The following is an 18465-nucleotide window of genomic DNA, read 5'->3' as shown; positions in this document are numbered from 1 at the left end:
AAAAAGCATTCATGCACAGTGTAAACTCAGACAGAAGGCTCCACACATTCCTAGTAAGTGAATGAGTTTATTGTTTTGTTTTTTTGTTTGTTTTTTTTATTTTTTATTATTCTTTTCTTTCTTTTTCCGCTCTGAAATTGCTCACAGTTATGTTACAAGGGGGTTTACAGCTTCATGGTTTGTTCCTGCTCTGCGTGGCCAAAGTTATTGTTCATCTCACTCAGCATCGGGAGTCACGTGTTCACTTGTACTCTACTGTAGAAAATAAGATGGTTAACAACGGGTATTGCTTCATTTTTGTTTTTGTCAAAGTAAGTCGTACTGGGTCTGTAAATTAGGGAATGGCGATATGGGCGGGGTTTGTGTCCTTTGTAGAGAGAGGTACGTGGTACAGACAAGAGAAGGCGTTTCAGAACTCAGTGCACTAAAGGACGGGGAAAGGGAGGGGGACAGAAAAATAGTGGCTAGGAGAACAGAGAAAAATGAGGGGGTATTAAGAGATCATATTTTTTTCCCCCTCTAGTAACACAGGGGAAGCGGAGAGGGGAAGGGCTTCAACAGTTACACTAGCGCCATGCAAAGGAAAGCCAATGTCTGGCATGCACACAGCAATAATACAAGTTAAAAGCAAAGAGCAGGAACGCCCACCCGCTTCACGTCAGAAGAAGGTGAGATCAGTCTATTTACAGGAGAACTGATTCAAAGAGGAGCTCTGTATGTCTCAATCCATTGTACACGCACAATGAAACTGACAAATATAAAGAAGAAGCTCATTCCCTTCCCAAAAGAGCCTAGACTACATTCTTAAATAACTGTTAAATTACCATTTTTAAACATATACTACAATTGTTTTTTTTTCTCATTCAAAGCTAGGAAAGAAAGAAATATCGTCAATGTCCACATAATTCTCTTAACTCGAGACATTAGAAAGTTCTTCTTCTCCGCCCCAAGTACAAGCACTCAAAGATGTCCATAAATAACATTCAATTAATCTAAAGTCTCTCCCATTTACATAATCTGATGATAAATTAGGGTACAGATCTGATCAGATGTGAATAAATAAGGAAAAGAAAATACAAAAATATCCAGGGATGGAATAAACATTTCTTGTCCTCTGTTCTACTGCTGGTCATCAACGTGAGATATGAAACATCAAACAAGCGGGATGATGGTGGAGCTCTAGCTAAATCTTTGAAATAAGATCAAATGGGGGGAACAAATCAAATCAAATCATCCATGAACAAGAAAATGCAGGGAAAAATAAAGTCATATGCAGCAGCACAAGATTTAAATCTGCATCTACAACGGAACTAAACATTAGTATCACATCTAGACAGTTTGTTATACATAGGAAGTGTATTGATCTGTACAACAGAACAAATCATTAAATCATTCATCAGAATCTCAGGGACCTCTACATTAGTCCTTGACCATACTAGCCCCACCCTACCCCGCCCCGCACTGGGATAAGCAGCTCAGTCCTTTTGCAGCAGTGCTTTTACACAGAATGGACCCAGACCATTGAACAGAAAGTCATTGAAACACTGAAAAAAATAATAAAACGACACAATACAATCTGAAGATTTTCCATCCCCTTGAGACAATCCGTAATGTCTTTTCTCCCCATTGCTGACTCTTCTGATGTTTGTTTTTGAGTAAATCCCAGAGTTGTGTGTGTGTGTGAATGAAGGCTTCTCTCAAAGTTCTTCGTGTGTGTCTGTGTGTCTCAGTTCAGGACGCTGGGGATGGGTAGATGGGTGGGAGAAGAGAGTGTGTGTGTGTGTTGGTTGGGTGTGTGTGGGTTTTCCTCAAGGAGCACAGAGGCATTTGGTGAGAGGGAGGATGAGCAAGGCTGAGGCATCTGGTTTCCACGGGAAAATGGTTCACGTCGAATGGCGCCCTCTGCCGGAGTGTGTGGGTCAGTGCAGGCGCAGGTGGAGCAGGGGAGTGGAGGGTGGGGATGTTAATAGCTTTTCTGGATAATTCCTGGCAGCAGAAACAAGTCAGAGGTGAGGAAAGAAATGGGGGAGACGGAAGAATAGACATGAAAAATAATGGCTACAAATGACAACGGCAGGGGTTGTGGGCAAATGGGGGGGGGGGAGGATGGATGTGCTATAATCTGTACACCTCCTCTTCGTGTGTATTTTTACAGTCACTCCTTCATACAGAACTCTACAGGACAGGGATGATTAAGGTCTTATCTAAGGAATTATCTCTACATGTCTACACTGGAACATCTTCTCTAGGGCTGCTCCTGTGTTCCAACAGAGGCCACCATCCTGGGACTGTCCCTGGCACTGCCCGCTGGGCACTTAGAGTCACTAGAGTCGGGCTCGTGCCGTCGGACGTTAGGCGGGGGTCTGTGGGGTGGGCCAGGTGGGTGGGGCACCTGGCCGTTCTTCTCGTCTGAAAAAAGTTGTTTAATTACGTCAAAGAAGTTACTCAATGGGCTGCCTAGGTACACAGACGGGAAGAAGAAAAAAAAGGAAAAAACAGAGAAAGAAAGAGAGAGAACACAAACAAACAAATGAATAATGGGGTTCACGCAAGGAGAAGTGGCCACAGAATGAGGGAGAGGAGAGAAGAGAGAGGGGGAGAGGGCCAGATGGAGATGAAGAGCACTCAGAGGCACGTCTTCTGCCAAACAATGGCATTTTCATTACACACTAGGCCTACGTTCACGCGGTAGATCAAAGTGCTGCAAATCCAGTGTGGATCGACTTTTACGTCTGATTTGGGGCATTTTTATATGTGGTACTGATATCCGATCCGTATCCAATCTGTCAAAGCGACTCTGTCTGATCAGCCACATCTAAATTCATGTAACTTTTACACCAACCCGTGGATTTTTATGTTCATTCATTCATTCATTCATTATCTGTAACCCTTATCCAGTTCAGGGTCGCGGTGGGTCCAGAGCCTACCTGGAATCACTGGGCGCAAGGTGGGAACACACCCTGGAGGGGGCGCCAGTCCTTCACAGGGCAACACAGACACACTCACACCTACGGACACTTTTTGAGTCGCCAATCCACCTACCAACGTGTGTTTTGGACTGTGGGAGGAAACCGGAGCACCCGGAGGAAACCCACGCAGACACAGGGAGAACACACCAACTCCTCACAGACAGTCTCCCGGAGCGGGAATCGAACCCACAACCTCCAGGTCCCTGGAGCTGTGTGACTGCGACACTACCTGCTGCGCCACCGTGGAATATTTGGAAATGAAAAACCTGTGAAACTTCTTAATCCAGATTCATTTACTAGAAATTAAAACTCATAGAAATTGCTATTAACCCGTTTTAAAAAACAAACATGAAAAAATGTATTCCTTAGTATTCCTTCATCAGTTTTATATTGTTGATGTCAATATGAAGGCTCAAAGTGAAAGAAACATTCACACACCTGACTTTGGAATCAGTTATTTACACTAATCTTAACTTTGTTGTTCCACATAGAACTCATTTGGAAAAAAGAAAAGGGTGTTTTGGATGGAACTGACGGCCCTTTTCTTCTGGTCTGTGCGTCTGAAGCATTGTTCTTTTACACGAGGGTCAGTTTAGGAGTGTGACCTGTTCAGACAGATGTCAGATATAGACCACATTATATAGAACAGGTGTGAACAGGAAAACAAACATCTAAATCAGATTTGGGCCACTTTTACCTATGGTGTGAACACAGCTTAAAATAATATGCGTATTTAAGAATGCAGCTCAGACTCTTCTCAGATACTTCTGCCCTGAATGGGCATGAAAACTGAAGCTGAACATCGAAAGCTAAATGTTGGCCACTACCTATGGATGTCCTCTGGGTCAGTGATGGGACCTCCGGGGGGTTAACATAGGGCCAATATGGGCAGCCCACCTGAAAAAACATCTGTCTACATTAAACAGCCCACTGGGGGCCCGTGTTGGTTAAATATATTCAGACTTAGTGAGCAGCCTCTGTTTATCCCATACAGACACCCACTCATGTCCCAATAACAGCTTATATACCAACCGACACAGAGCCCATGACCATCCTGAACCCAGCTAACCCAAGTTCAACAAATGTGGGCCACACACAGGCGTAGCAGGCAGGAAAGCTTGTAGTAGGCCTCTAATCCATTCCTTATTGCGTATAATAGAAGTCTATGCGCAGTGAATAAACCTAAATACTAACTGTAGAGTGCAAACTCAGAACTGCAACTATTACTACTCTATAGTGCTTCAGAATATGACACAGAGACCGAAACCAAGTGTTCTCACTGCTTCCCATTCACACTTTCCGTTCCACATTAAATAATTCAGCAGTTTGACCACTTCTTTTTCCAAAGTCCTGCTCTACATTAAGATTCATTCAAACAGAACGTTTTCTCACTTAAATGTTTTCTCCTGGGGTTCCACATTCAACAGTTGCCACTCAAACTCACACTGACCTACCCCTGTGGGAGTGGGGAGGGGCTGAAAAGTGACTCCTCTGACTTTGGATTTATTAATGTATTTAATTTATTAATATATTTATGATTTTTAAAAATGTATTCTGCTGTTTAAACATTATTTAAGGCATTAACTGGAACACTGAATGTACTCCAAAATGTAGCATTACCGTCCAAACTGGTCTGACAGTGTAAACTGTGCGTCTCAGTTTTCTCTCTCAGCACGTTAGCAGGTGGATATTGTCTTTATCCAGGAGCTCTTTCCCTCCTCCAGAGCCTCAGAGGGAGTCTAAAGTCATCCTCCTAGAAATCAGCCTTCAACAACAACCACTCGCCTGCAGCCTCAGGCAATTTATACACGAACGAGAACAGCTCCACTAGTGTACCACCGGGATTAGGGCTAAACATACCACCAAACCAAACACACTCACACACACACACACACCAGCTGGTCCTGATTCTGTAGCTATTAAAAAGCTGTGAGATAATTCCTGTATGTGCTCTGGCTAAAAGTCTCTATAGTGCCTTCAATTAACATATAATTAACATAAAATTATTAATGATATTACCCTGCTATCTTTAACCAGCTGCAAAATCTAATATCTCTCTCTTTTCAGCGAAGGGCACCTGCATCAAAGCTGTAAAACACTTCAGTTTACTTCACATAAGCAAAAATGCACGTTAAATTTGATTTAATAGTAAACTACGACACAAGTGAAAACAAATCATGCACAAATCACTTCTTATTTCACATACACACGATAGAAAGCAGGTGGTCATAAACAGGCACTGTGTTATTATCTGAGTCTCAATCCTGTGCTTTAACAAGCTCTAGATAAACAGTGAGTTTTTACATGTGTGGTTTGTTATTATGCGCTAAATTATAGCATGCGCTGTTAAAGAGATGTGTTCCTTAAAGGGAAAGTGAAAGGCGCTGTGGATTTAAAGGAAAATTCCAAAGTTCTTGGAAGTTGTAAGCTTTTACACTGAGATTAAGATCAAAACTCCATCTTCTTGAAGTCTGTTTCAATATTCTCCGGTTTCTACCACTATGATCTCCACTCATTATTACTCAGAGAAACTAATGTGTACAAACTACGTACACATCTGCCCCGAGCATACAACCCGCTCAACTGTTTTAAGTGTAAACAGCTGATTTGATTCTACTCGGATTCACCAAATCTGACCAAATACATATTTACCCAGTAAACATTTAGCCGTTGATTCAACGTTGAAATAACGTTATGACTGCCGTCTAATCAACGTTTTCTTGAGGTTGAAAATGAAAGTTGAAAAGACGTCCAAACACAGACAATGAAAAGACGACTATTAGACGTATTTTGGACGTCCATTGACGTTATTAATTGGTCCCGAAATAAATTACTTGTTTAAAACGCATTTTGGACGTCCACTGACGTTATCGATTGGTCACCACTTAACTAACTTATTAAGCTGGATTTTGGACGTCCATTGACGTTCCAAATATGTCCTTGACGGACAGACTACTTTTAGACCTATTTTGAACGTCCAGGACGTTCCTTGTTTACTGGGAAATTTAATAAACACAGAGTATGTTTGGAATTTCCTTTTAAAGAGCTCAGTGGGGACACACTGTGTGAGGTCACAGAGATCTTACCGCATTTTGACTTTGAGATCTTTCCCTTTATTCCTGGGCACTGTGACTTGTCTGGATTTATGGGAGAGGGAGAACGACCACCATCTTTAGCAAAATATTATATCAGAACAGTTATGTTTATAGATCGTACAACAATAACAAAGAGTAAGGTAACAGCCGCCTGAACCTGTGGATGGCGCTGTTTTCTACCTGACTCATTACATTAGGTTAGATGTGGAAAGTGCTTCTTTGTGTGCAGTGTAATTAGAAACATAAGGAAAATGCCCAGTGTGAGGTACAGCTCTCTAACTGCGTTAAGCTTTAGAATACCTGCCATTACACACAGAGGAATAAGTGTATATTTATATGATCATTTTAGCTCTTAATCATCCAGAAGTGGAAGAAATGGGCTGTTGCTCTATGACATTATTCTGAACAGATGTTTTTAATATCTGCAGCTCATTAAGGATCATTGGTTTTCATTTTTACAACTGTTGATTAAAGAGGAGGAATCTCACTCCACTTCAATATACTTCTCAACACTAATGAAATCTCTGGAGATATCTGGAGTCTTGATTTGTATATGCAATATGCACACACACACACACACACACACACACACAGGTCAAACATTTGTTTGTGTGGCAGAGCAGCATCTACATCTCCTCTGAGCACACACCTGTATAAGCTCATATTATATTCTGCACACTCTGAGCTGCTCCACACTGAGGAGAGAGGAAGATTGCAGTGGCAGTGATGGGTGTGAGAGCATGTGTGTCACAGGGAGAGAGAGAGAGAGAGAGAGAGAACAGAGAGATGGGTGCAGCAGGTGTGACACATCTTGTGAGTGAAGATGGGAATACACTCCAGCCTGATGTTCCCAATCTCCCTGACATCACAGCAGCCCACCTGAGTCACACTGTTCCTGCTCTTCTGAGACCCCCACAGCAGTCGAATCTTGTTTTTACCTAATTGATTTGATAAAGGATTATTCAGCTCTGAGCTGGTGGTGCCCAATCTCAGCTCTGAGACCCCCAGGATCTGCAGAGGTTTGAGTTTTCTCTTCTCTAACGCTCCAACAGAGCTGAAGCAGGTGAGACCTACAGCCCGGGAATCCCATTCCCTTCACAACATTTGATGTGAACAATGTTAAAGGTCCGTGATGTACTCTACAGGACCAGACTTCCACTGCTCACACACTCAGCCATAACGGTATGATCACCTACTAGTTTCAACAAGCACGGTTCATTTTATCGGCTCCACTGACTGCACAGGAGCATTTCTCAGGGCTGCAGTGACAGTGATGTGGTGGTGGTGTGATAGCGTGTGTTGTGTTGGTATGAGTGGATCAGACACAACAATGCTGATACAGTTTTTAAAGCCCTCAGTGTCTGAGAAACGTCCACAAACCAAAAATATCCAGCTGACAAAAAAAAAAAAGCAGTGTTTAAAAACTCCAGCGGACCTGCTGTGTCTGATCCATTTTCACTAGTACAACACACACTAACACACCACCACGTCCATGTCAGTTTCACTGCAGCACTGAGAAACCATACCTGCTCTGTGGTGGTCCTCTGAGGATGTGAGTGGAACTAACAAGTATGCAGAGCAACAGATGGACTACAGTCCTGATTTTAGGACTACAAAGTGCTACTGAGTAATCAGTGGAGCTGAGAGAATGGACAGTGAGTGTAGATGTACAGGAGGATGTAACTATTCGTTCTGCCGATGTACAGCTGTGTTGTAGGGTCTGTTTTGGCTCAGTAGGGGGAGCTGTTATCAAGGAGGTGTGAAGCACAGGCTCGTAGCAGATGGTGTGTGAGTCAGAAGGAAAAAAGACATGCATAGAAGAGGGACAAAGGCACATCTCTTTCTTTTCTCCTTTCTTTTCCCCTTTTCCAGCTCAATCTTCTTCTCAAAGGAGAAGTAAGGGCAGCTCTTTGGGACCCTGTTTTTCTGGGCGGCATTTTTATTTCATAAACCCATCAAATGAAGCGAATATTTCTGTGTTATTGTCATTACCTTACAGCTTTACTGAGGATTATGGGAATAAAAAAGCTCCCATGAAAGATGCAGAGATCGTTACATTCACCCATATGCTATTCTCTGACTCCGTGTACATGCAGAGTCTGATCAATGCATGTTGGGGTGGGGGGTAATTGATGGTGGTGGAGCAGCATGGGCAGTGGTGCTGTCTCCCTCTCTGTGAGCGACGTGGGGGTCTCAGGAGTGGGTCTGTGGGGTGTGCGGGGGCGTGCTATGGAGCGGTGTATTGCCGAGGGAGAAGGGATGTACGTGCACACAGAGGATGGGAGGAGAGGAGTGCGTGAGGTGGGGGATTTTACTCACCGGCCAGCTGCTGGACCCCCGGCTGGTCGTGTGTGCTTAACAACTGCGTTTGGATCGTCTCTACCACTCGCTTGAAGCGCCGGCTTGGACCTGCAACCACATCAACTTTAAACCCCTTAAATTTCCGGCTTATTACCGACTCAGTTATTAATTTCTAGGACATTTTATAGCACCGTTAATGCTCTTATTAAGGTTTAATAAGCCGACAATTTATTAGCTGCATGTTTAAATATTAAATAGAGTGAAAAAAGAATGGCATTTGCTTGTTTACTTATTTATTTTTGCACATTTTACAAGCCCATTTTTATGCCTTAATTAACCCTTATTGCACCAATCGCTATTAGAGATTTTATATAGCTGTATAGGTCTATGTTAGCAGCTTACAGGAAATATAAACAACTAAATATTGAACATTAAAACAAACTGAACACTGTAAAGAGACCTTTAATTACTGCAATTTTCAGATCTTACCCTATTCAAAAAACTAATATCTTCTAGGCAAGTAAAAGTGCTCTGGAAAATTCTTATAATCACAGTAGTAAGTGCTTAATAACGCAGTAATATTTACCAACTAATAATTACCTACTCTTTTTATGTTAACTCTGTATCAGTGTGTCACATGTCCTTTTAAACTAAAGTATTATAGTTAATGCAAATACCAACTAATAACCCATTAATATTATCAACAACACAGTGTTTAAACTCCTGTAGGGTCCTAGTGTGTTCCTCAGTAACTACTAGGAATGATTCTAATAGTACCATAAAGCCAATAATGCAAATGGACCCATATACAATCCTCGATAACATAAAGGGTTAACCCAGTGATAAAATGTGCTTTCAGCTGGGCTGGTCTTTCTGAACCTGACTTATAGCACTGAGAACTGCAGCAACTGTAAGACCGTAAAGTATCCTGATCTTCCATTAGCGTCTCTCTGAGTACACAGCCCATGAGGTTAAATCACAACCCCTGCCTGTGGAGACACTCAAAAGTCATATTCGATATAATGTTTAAAAGAGAAACAATAATAATCCATTAGCTTGTGAAATAACGTGTTCGGAAGAGAACGGTCTGACTAATGGTGCTTCCTTTGTTTTTGGCTCTGCTTGTAATTGCCCGTGAGAGTGCGACAGAAACTTGATGTAATTTGCAGCGGTGATAATTAGAGTGTGGAGCTTATATTAACACACTTCCTGTTTCAGCACAGTGAGATGGAGAGCATGAGGCCTTTTAAAAAAGTACCCACTTCATCTCTCCTTCTCTCTGTGTATACACAGACCTCCTTATTTCACCTCGTCTCTAAACTCACTCATAGGTCTCTGTAGTATCTCTCTATTGCTCCTTCTTTTTCTTTGAAGGTCTGTTTTTCGTTTATTTCCCCAGTTTCTCCTTCCCTCCCTCCCGCTCTCCATCTCTCTCTAGGAGGGGTAAAATGGGAACTGTTCCAGTAAGGCGTCCTGTAGAGAAGTCATGTCTGAAACAGCAGGCTATGAATGACCTGCACTTTAAAGAAAGCGCTCCCTCCTCTTTTTGAGTTTAAAAAGCGGCAGGACCCTAGGAAGGGGTCTCCTGTGGAGGGTGGAAAAGGTGTTCAGCTTCTCAGAGGGAGACCATCACGTTATTCAAAGGCGTAGCATTGGTGATTGGATGAAGCTAGTGATACGTGGGGCCGGGGATGCGATGTGTACAGCGGTTGCTATGGTTACCTGATAGCAGGGTGAATGTGACGGAGTAGATGCCATTCTCCTTGGTGGCTGAGCTGCTCTCAGTGTAGGTGATGTCCACCTGGAACTTCACTGGCTTCTGGAAGACAGTGGGACCTGCTGTGGACTTGTACTCCGCTCGGAAACTTGTCTGAGAAATCACACTGTGACTGAGACTCGGAATCTGAAAGAGGAGAGGAGGGTAGAGAAGAGGAGAGGGGAGGGGAGGGAGGGGAGTGGTGGAGAGAAGAGGACAGGAGAGGAGAGGGGAGGAGAGGGGTGGGGAGGAGAGTGGAGGGGAGGGAAAGTGAGGAGAGAAGAGGAGAGGAGAGGAGAGGAGAGAAGAAAAGACAAAGGAAGGGAAGAGAAGAGAAGAGAAGAGAAGAGAAGAGGACAGTCTAGCTTTAGAAATACACCCTACAGACCCCAGTGCCAAACATACAACTTGAAAGCACCAAACCAAAAGAAATTGCATGTACCTGAAAAAAGCCATGCTTTCTATTGAGGAATGTTCCACACACCTGAGAGTGGAGAAAGCCTGCAGTAGACCCTGAAAAAGTGGCTTTCACAAGCTAACAAGCGCATCTCAACAGCAGCAGTCAGACCGGAGCTACATGGACATTTACTGCCACCTCCGCATCGAGAGCCTTTCACTGCAACAGCATCTATATGCTAATGATCAGTGCTCTTGGTTCATTTTCTATTGACCTCCAATGAATGCCTCGCTTGGGGAGGAAAAACTGAAAGCGCAGAGGCCTAGCATTTTACTGAATTGCGACATAAATCACGACCATGTTGGCAAAACGCTGAAACACTGAGTCTATCAACATGTTTGTTGTGATGGCCCAGGCCCTCAATCTGATAGCGCTTTGCTGGGAAAATTCAGCAGAGAGAGGATGCAGACAGCAGGGACAGAATGAGAGCAGAGCTGTGGTGAAAAAAAAGGCTTTGCTTACCGACAGAAAGGCTTGCACTATGTCAGCTTTGATGGAGCTCAGAGGCTTGTCCTTGATCACCACGAAGATCTGCTCCTCTTTCTCCAGGTTGATAAAGTTACCGAACCATGACTTTTTGGCAAGTCTGAAAGCAGAAAGCAAAACACAAATGTACATTCAGATTCACAGTGGGAGCCAGAGCTGGGTAGAGCAGTGGTGATAAGTGAGTATACTGTACACTGCAAGGGAGCCTACATCCCAGTTCATGCTGTACATTTACATTTAACTGACTCTTATGCAGAGCGAATTTTAAGGTAGGTGAGACTCACGTAGGTGTAGTGCGGTGTGTGTACCAGAGCAGGGAACTGAACGTTGGTCTTCTGCTTATGTGTCTGCAGCGTACCCGCTACACTACACCAACCACTATGACTAAACCTTAACGTCTTGTATGACCTAATAAAGCATTTTACCAGCCTACATAGCACTATGTAGTAATTTCACATAAGTGCACATACAGTATGTTGTAGTTACGCATTTGGTGCTTTAAGGTCCACAACATCTATCTCCATAGAAAAGCACTGCCAGTGTAGTGGCACGTTCTGGAGTAGCTACACATGAGCCTAGGGTCACCTTTCCCAAATACAAATGTTGGTGAGAGGGGTATAAAACCTCTCACCATTGGACTGTGGAGGTACAACAGATATTTTACACTCAAAAGGACATTTATCACATGTCAGATTAATGGATGGGAATAAACCCAAAGCGTTTAATAAACCCTAAGCATCCAAGCATTTAATGTTTATTTGCATATTTTGGTAATGAAAACGACTTACAAAATCATAGTTACTCTACAGGGGTTGGACAATGAAACTGAAACACCTGGTTTTAGACCACAATAATTTATTAGTATGGTGTAAGGCCCCCTTTTGCGGCCAATACAGCATCAGTTCGTCTTGGGAATGACATGTACAAGTCCTGCACAGTGGTCAGAGGGATTTTAAGCCATTCTTCTTGCAGGATAGTGGCCAGGTCACTACGTGATGCTGGTGGAGGAAAACGTTTCCTGACTCGCTCCTCCAAAACACCCCAAAGTGGCTCAATAATATTTAGATCTGGTGCCTGTGCAGGCCATGGGAGATGTTCAACTTCACTTTCATGTTCATCAAACCAATCTTTCACCAGTCTTGCTGTGTGTATTGGAGCATTGTCATCCTGATACACAGCACCGTTTGAACCATTGGATGCACATGGTCTTACTGGTGCAATGTGCAGTTAATGAAGATTGGCCACCAGGCTGCTCCAATTTAGCCATGAAACCTCCCACACTACAATGACAGGTGTTTCAGTTTCATTGTCCAACCCCTGTACGTTCACTATGGGAGATTATGTATGTATGCACAGGTAGTGCTATTTCACTAAATCCATGCGATTTCCCTGTAATGTTGGAGAACACTACCCAGGAGAACATTCTGTCATTACTAATCTTTTGGAACTTAGATTAAGTTTAGGATTAGGTTTAATGCTGTTAGGGTTATAGTTCAGGTTAATCTTATGGTAAGGGTTAACGACCTGGGAATAGGACTTTAGTTAAATATACACAAATTCACATTGAAAGCAGGCTGATCTAATAAAACTTCTCACTATCTGAATAAGAATTTGTCTTGTTCAGAGTTAGTGTGAGAAAAGGCATTAGACTAGTCCTTTTTCAAACAGCTAGCTTGCAGAAGAAAGCATTTTTTGAGACAGCGGCAGAGAGCAGAGTAGCAGAGATGATGCAGTTCTATCCGGCAGCTACAGTGGAAGCCTGATGCATTAGGGAAGACAAAAAAAAAACTAAGATAAAAAAGGAAAGAGTGTCGTCCTGCCGGAGATGAGGAGGTGCACAGCGGGAGAGAAAACTTTCTGACTGTTTCCTCGTGCGCTGTGTGTTTGGTAAGAAGAGTCATGGTGGGGGGCGAACAAGATCGAGCTTCCAATAAAGACAGAGAGAGCGAGAGAGAGAGTGCGAAAGAGGACAGAACGCTGTGCCAGACATTGCTCGCAATGATATTTAACCACGTTTACTGGCAGTGTGAAGCTGTGAGAATCAGGTTTAAAGTGCACAGAGGCTTTTTTCATCAATGGATGATTATTCCTGAAGATGAGTAATTTCTCCTTTACAAAACACGTCTGGAGACTGAGTGCTTTTTATGCTAGGTTTGGCACATTCCTGAAATGGAATAACTCACACTTGATAGCCATTCTGACTATAAATAAAGCAAATGAAGGGTGGTCTCTGTCATAACAGACTACTGTATGTTTTTCTTTTGTATGCGTATGTTTATGTAAAGTCACGTTCATAAAGACAGTTTGTTATATGTCTCAAAAATGACCCTGTCATTGATGTCCATTAGTACAATGCATTGATGGAGAGAGAGAGAGCGAGAGAGAGAGCGAGAGAGAGAGCGAGAGACAGAGAGAGAGAGAGAGAAAGAAAGAGAGAGAGAGAGAGAGAGAGAGAGAGAAAGAAAGAGAGAGACAGAGAGAGAGAGAGAGAGAGAGAAAGAAAGAGAGCATGAGAGAGAGAGAGAGAGAGAGAGAGAGAGAGAGAGAAAGAAAGAGAGAGAGAGAGCGAGAGAAAGAGAGAGAGACACTCACTCTGGGGAAGACTCTGGTGTGAGGCTGGACATCTCTTCTTGGGTAGGAACTGTAGAGAATAAAGCAATGACGTCTTACATATTCAGTCTATGCTACATTCATACTCTACATAATGGATCAATTGACAACTCAGTTACTTCTCTTTATCTGTGTACATATGAACGCTGTCAGACATCAGAGATTCATGCTGAGCTGTACATGTATGCCGTATTTTAGAGCCAAAGCAGGCTTGCTATCATTATTAATGCAAACTACTTTACACACAAATAGAACAGTAACCATGGCAGCAGACAAAAATGTCATTTCGGACAGTGTCATTGCCAAAGATAAGCCTGTTGATGGTCCATTCTCTTATTACTGTACAACAAGTGCCTGAGCCTCGCAAAACATCCTGATCCAGAGCTGCCGTTAAACTAAAACCCCAGTGTGAGCACTTGCGCTCTTGTATAAAGAGGATCATTCCGCTAATTTTATAAACCTACATTCATTTCATGTCTCATAAGCCCCAGCTTTGTGAAATGAAATGGGCTTCTAGCATGTGATTATTAAAGGAATACTTTTAGGAAGAAGCAAATTTACACAATTTGACCCTTTCTCCAAAAGTAACTGATCAACCAAGACGAGTTTTCTTCTTTGGTTTTACACTGGACCCAAGAGGCTAATGTAGTCATGGAAGCGTATATTTTGCTAATTAGCATATTTCAAAAACTATGTGCTTGTCTTAAACCGGTTTGAGTTTTAAAGTACCCTCAAACAGACTTTGACAGTATAGAAAACTGTTTGTTTTTTCAACAACATGCTTGCGTTCCAAAGCTAATAACCATACAGCGTCAATACTGAGGTCTGAATATGTAGAGAAGTGAGTCGTAATGTATCAAATCATTAAAGATTTCTTAACTCAGTGTGGTTTGAAGCAATGATGAATTTACTAAGCAGTCTACCCAGTGTTTACTGGGAGATAAGCTTGATTTACTTGCAAGCTACATTAGCCTCGTAGCCTCATGCACTTTCACTGAAGTCATGTCTGTATTAGGAACTATTGGTCTATGGATTCTCTATGAGAAATAGAGGCGATAAACAAATAGATCCTAGGACTCTTCATTAAAATAACTGAACTCAAGCTTACTCCAACTTAAATAACACACTGAGCAAAGATATGTTAATAGCAGTGTTTTTTGGCAGGGGCATGGGGGAGCTTTCGGTTGTTTACATGTTATTTTAGGGGGAAATGTTGCTTTGGGCTTGGTGCATATTGAGACATGGTGTTTTTTGAGGGTTCACCCATTCAAAGATGGGGGTCTTTGCATCTTATTACACAGCAAGCCCAAATTCCTGTTCCTTCCCTTGCTTCCTTTTCTCTGTGCCCTTCCTAGGGTTCAGTAAAGGTTGCTCAAAAGGCGGCAAGTGCTCAGTCACACTACCCTGCCTCCAGTTATTCATTTAGATGACATAATAATAAAGATACACTGACTTTCAGAAGACGAATTTCACACAGTAATCCCAGTTTACATCACGACATGAAAGGAGTGATACTCACTACTTTTCATTTTCTCATAGAGAAGTCTGCTTAGACCTTGAATCGTAATATGGGTGTGGTGCTGATTAAGAATGACTACACTATGTTTGTAATCAATTACATTGGTCTATGACAACACTCTGATGTTTCTGACCTTGCAGTTTCCTGCGGTGGAAGCGCGGTGAGCCCAGGAAGCTGTTCTTGATGGAGTTGAGTCGTGTCCTCCAGGGCATGCCTCCGATAGAGGGGCTGGGTGGAGGCGTTGGGGTCGGGGTGCCCGCCGGGCTGTCCTTGGGGGTGTGGACTGGCGTCCCTTTGGGGGTGGGGATAGGGCTGCCCCTGGGGGAGGGGTGGGGGGTCACCTGTATGATGGGGATAGATTTGGTGCTGTGGTCAGAGCCGGGTACAGGGTGGAAATGGTGTAGGCGGATGGGCGTGAGAGGCGTGACTGGTCTGAAGGGCACTGAGAGCTGAGAGTGAGCTATGAAGGTGGTGGGAGCTGCACGGCGCACTAGGGGACTTCCAGGGATAATGGGTGGCTGTGGCTTGGATGGGCTGGAGGGTTCTGAACGTGCGGCTGAAATAGGCGGGGGGTCGGTTTCTGGTAATGGGTTAGACTTAGTGGCGTGTAAGGGCTTATCTGAAACTTTAGGCTTGGCTGGAAGAGTCTGGGTTTTAGGGAAAGGACCTGGGAGTGACTCAGAGGCTGAGTTTGGGGACAGGGAGTTTGGCGTTGGCGTGTGAATCTCAATTTGTTTGGCGTGAGGCTGGTCAGGGGAATTGACGGGACTAGTGTTGGGCGATAAGGTAAATTCAGCCGCCTGGGGTGGTACACAGAACTTTCGGGATGGCTATTTGTGAGGGGAAGGGATGGCATTGACCAGAACATAGCAACAAATACACATGCACAAAGGAACGGCAGAAGGAGCGGATTTACAGCCACGAATCAACACAAGAACGAGGCCACAATCAAGGGCAAAGACAATGGAGCAATCACAAGCCGATCAGAAAACAAGAAGCCAAGGTAATGCAGAAAGAAAAGAAAGAAAAACAACAAACATGCAGTTAGCCAAGACAGGCAGAATCAGGAGCAGTGACAGAACATCCATGGAACAAAGTGAAAGAACAGAAGCGTTTAGGCTTGAAGGCATTCAAAGGAAGCAGCAGATGGTGAAAAAGAAGGTCAAAAGTGCTGGTCATCGTCATGAAGGTGAGAAGCTGTGGAAAGGTCATGGGCCAGGCAAGAGTGGAGCAGAGTTTATACACGGTGACGCTCGTGCTGAGGTGTGTGTGTGTGTGTGAGTGTGTGTCCTTGCACTGAGAGCAGTGTCACATTTGCATCCTCACCACAGCCCTTTAGAAGTTATGTAATCTGCAGTGTCTGCAGTCTGGCTCTGGAGCCAAAAATACCCTAATAGTGAGGCACCAAGCTGTAAAGTGATTTACTTCATGAGCTCACCCAAGCAAGTGAGACGATGAACTTTTGACACCAAGAATTCTCTATTTTTGACTTTGCAGGAGCACGATGCGTAAACCAGAGTAAGAGGAAGCCTTTTAGACACTGTGGTTGTTAAAAGTGAGAGGTAAAGTTTGAAGATACTGAAAATCTGCATATTTATATTATCAAAGTGAGGGATTATCTATCTATATTTTTTTCAATATCCTTTGTGATTGGTGTAGTTGCAAACAGCACAGACTACCTCACAGAAAATCAGGGTTTCCTCTGGGTTAAGCACACCACGCCACATTAAAACATGTCTTTGGCCAACCCTCCTAAACACTACATGCCTACTTCTGTAATACGATTCGTAGATTTGCATTTTGCTGTGAATTAAAACATCTGTCTAATGTCATAAAAGTAAATGTAAATTTGAGCACAGAAGGTTGGAGAAGGATGAATTAAACCTTTAATACATTAAGCTACAAAAATGTATTGCCTTCCTCTAGAATTTAAACACCCCCCCGATCCAGGGGCACTATTCTGTGATTTTGCACAGAGGCTTTCCCGCTTGTCTTTTTCAGTGTATAAAGACACAAAAAGCAGAGTTTTTAGACTGGATTTCCAAAATCAATTTCTCTTTCAAATCAGCCCTGGTTTCTGTGTCACACCGAGCTTTGGGCAAAGGCTGCTGTAATCTGGGAGTGTTCGGAAACGAGTCAGCCAGAAAAGTTTAGCCACCAGCTCCTCTGCTAATCAGAGTGCAAGCTGGATTTTCCACAGTCTTCTCTGAGCTGGATTTCCACTGGGCTCAGGACAGAACAGTGGAAGGCTTAAAGGAGCATATTTTTACGAAATGAGAGCAGAGCTCCACATGCACACACTCTTTCTCCTTTATAAACTTTACATCTTACCACCGTGATAAAGCTTAAACGGCCCTCAACAAACATAATCACATTTCAGACAGAAACACAATACCACGGTGTTAAACAGAGACTTCACCTCAGTGCCCGGCTTCTGTGTAACAACATCCACTTTCACAAAGGCTGTGGTATAAGTGTCCACTAATGTATAATTTGGATGGGATTAGTTTTACATGAGGAGGTGTGTTAATGTGATTAATGGCAGGGTGTCTGTGTTATTATAGCCCTGTCTAAATCAGTCATTTCATTAACTTTTAATGGACTGTACAGCCTGGCATTGGAAGATTACCCCATCTTTAAGCGTTTTGTTTTCTTAGGTGCATTGGTGAATTTGATCAGAAATAAATTATAAAAACTGCATAATGCACCTTTTGACTGAACTAAAGCTAAATCATTAGGTCTATTTAATATAAAAACTGTTCCAAATTAAACATCAATAGAAATATTTAGCAACTGAGCTTAAATGAACGTATTCATTAATAACTGGACTGAAAAAAAAAGCTTCAGTTAATAAGTAATACAACAAACAGCATTTAACAAAGCAGGCAATTCCAGGCTACTGCTGCTGTAGGTAGTGAATACTTTGTTTCTTCTAGACCTAAATCAGACCGCCCTAATGTGCTGAACATGAAAACACTGTTTATGCAGACCCAGTTTCGTGTAACAACAATGCCACACTGTTATTTATATGGCTATATTTTATCCTGTGTAAAGTGCATCCCTTTTATGGTAATTTATATGTAACCTATATTAGAATACATACAAATGAACGCATAAACATTACGCTGGGTTATTGTGTGTGCATGTTAGATTAATAATATTCAAACTTCTCTGAAGAAAACCCGTTATTTATATTCCCCGTCCAGCACCTGACTTAGGAAAGCAGTTCTTTATTAAATCAGGGGATGCTCATGGAATTAAACAATGACCAG

The 18465-nt window shown here is 42.8% G+C and overlaps 1 protein-coding gene across 3 annotated transcripts in view; it reads right to left on the bottom strand.

Annotated features, from left to right (window-relative positions):
- Positions 1 to 83: 83 nt before the first annotated feature.
- brsk2a (BR serine/threonine kinase 2a) overlaps positions 84 to 18465 on the bottom strand; it is a 224405-nt gene continuing 206023 nt past the window's right edge. The window contains exons 14-19 of one of the 3 annotated variants that reach the window (XM_066669032.1): positions 15327 to 15534; positions 13657 to 13705; positions 11041 to 11164; positions 10088 to 10268; positions 8384 to 8473; positions 84 to 1986 (exon numbers count right to left, since the gene is read on the bottom strand). In XM_066669032.1, the coding sequence (XP_066525129.1) occupies positions 1964 to 1986; positions 8384 to 8473; positions 10088 to 10268; positions 11041 to 11164; positions 13657 to 13705; positions 15327 to 15534 (675 nt within the window). In that variant the 3' untranslated portion in view covers positions 84 to 1963. The other 2 variants (XM_066669030.1, XM_066669031.1) reach the window with 2 other exon arrangements.

The sequence above is a fragment of the Hoplias malabaricus genome, chromosome 4 (assembly GCF_029633855.1).
Source record: "Hoplias malabaricus isolate fHopMal1 chromosome 4, fHopMal1.hap1, whole genome shotgun sequence".
NCBI lineage: Eukaryota > Metazoa > Chordata > Actinopteri > Characiformes > Erythrinidae > Hoplias > Hoplias malabaricus.
This window is presented reverse-complemented; position numbering and strand designations above follow the sequence as displayed.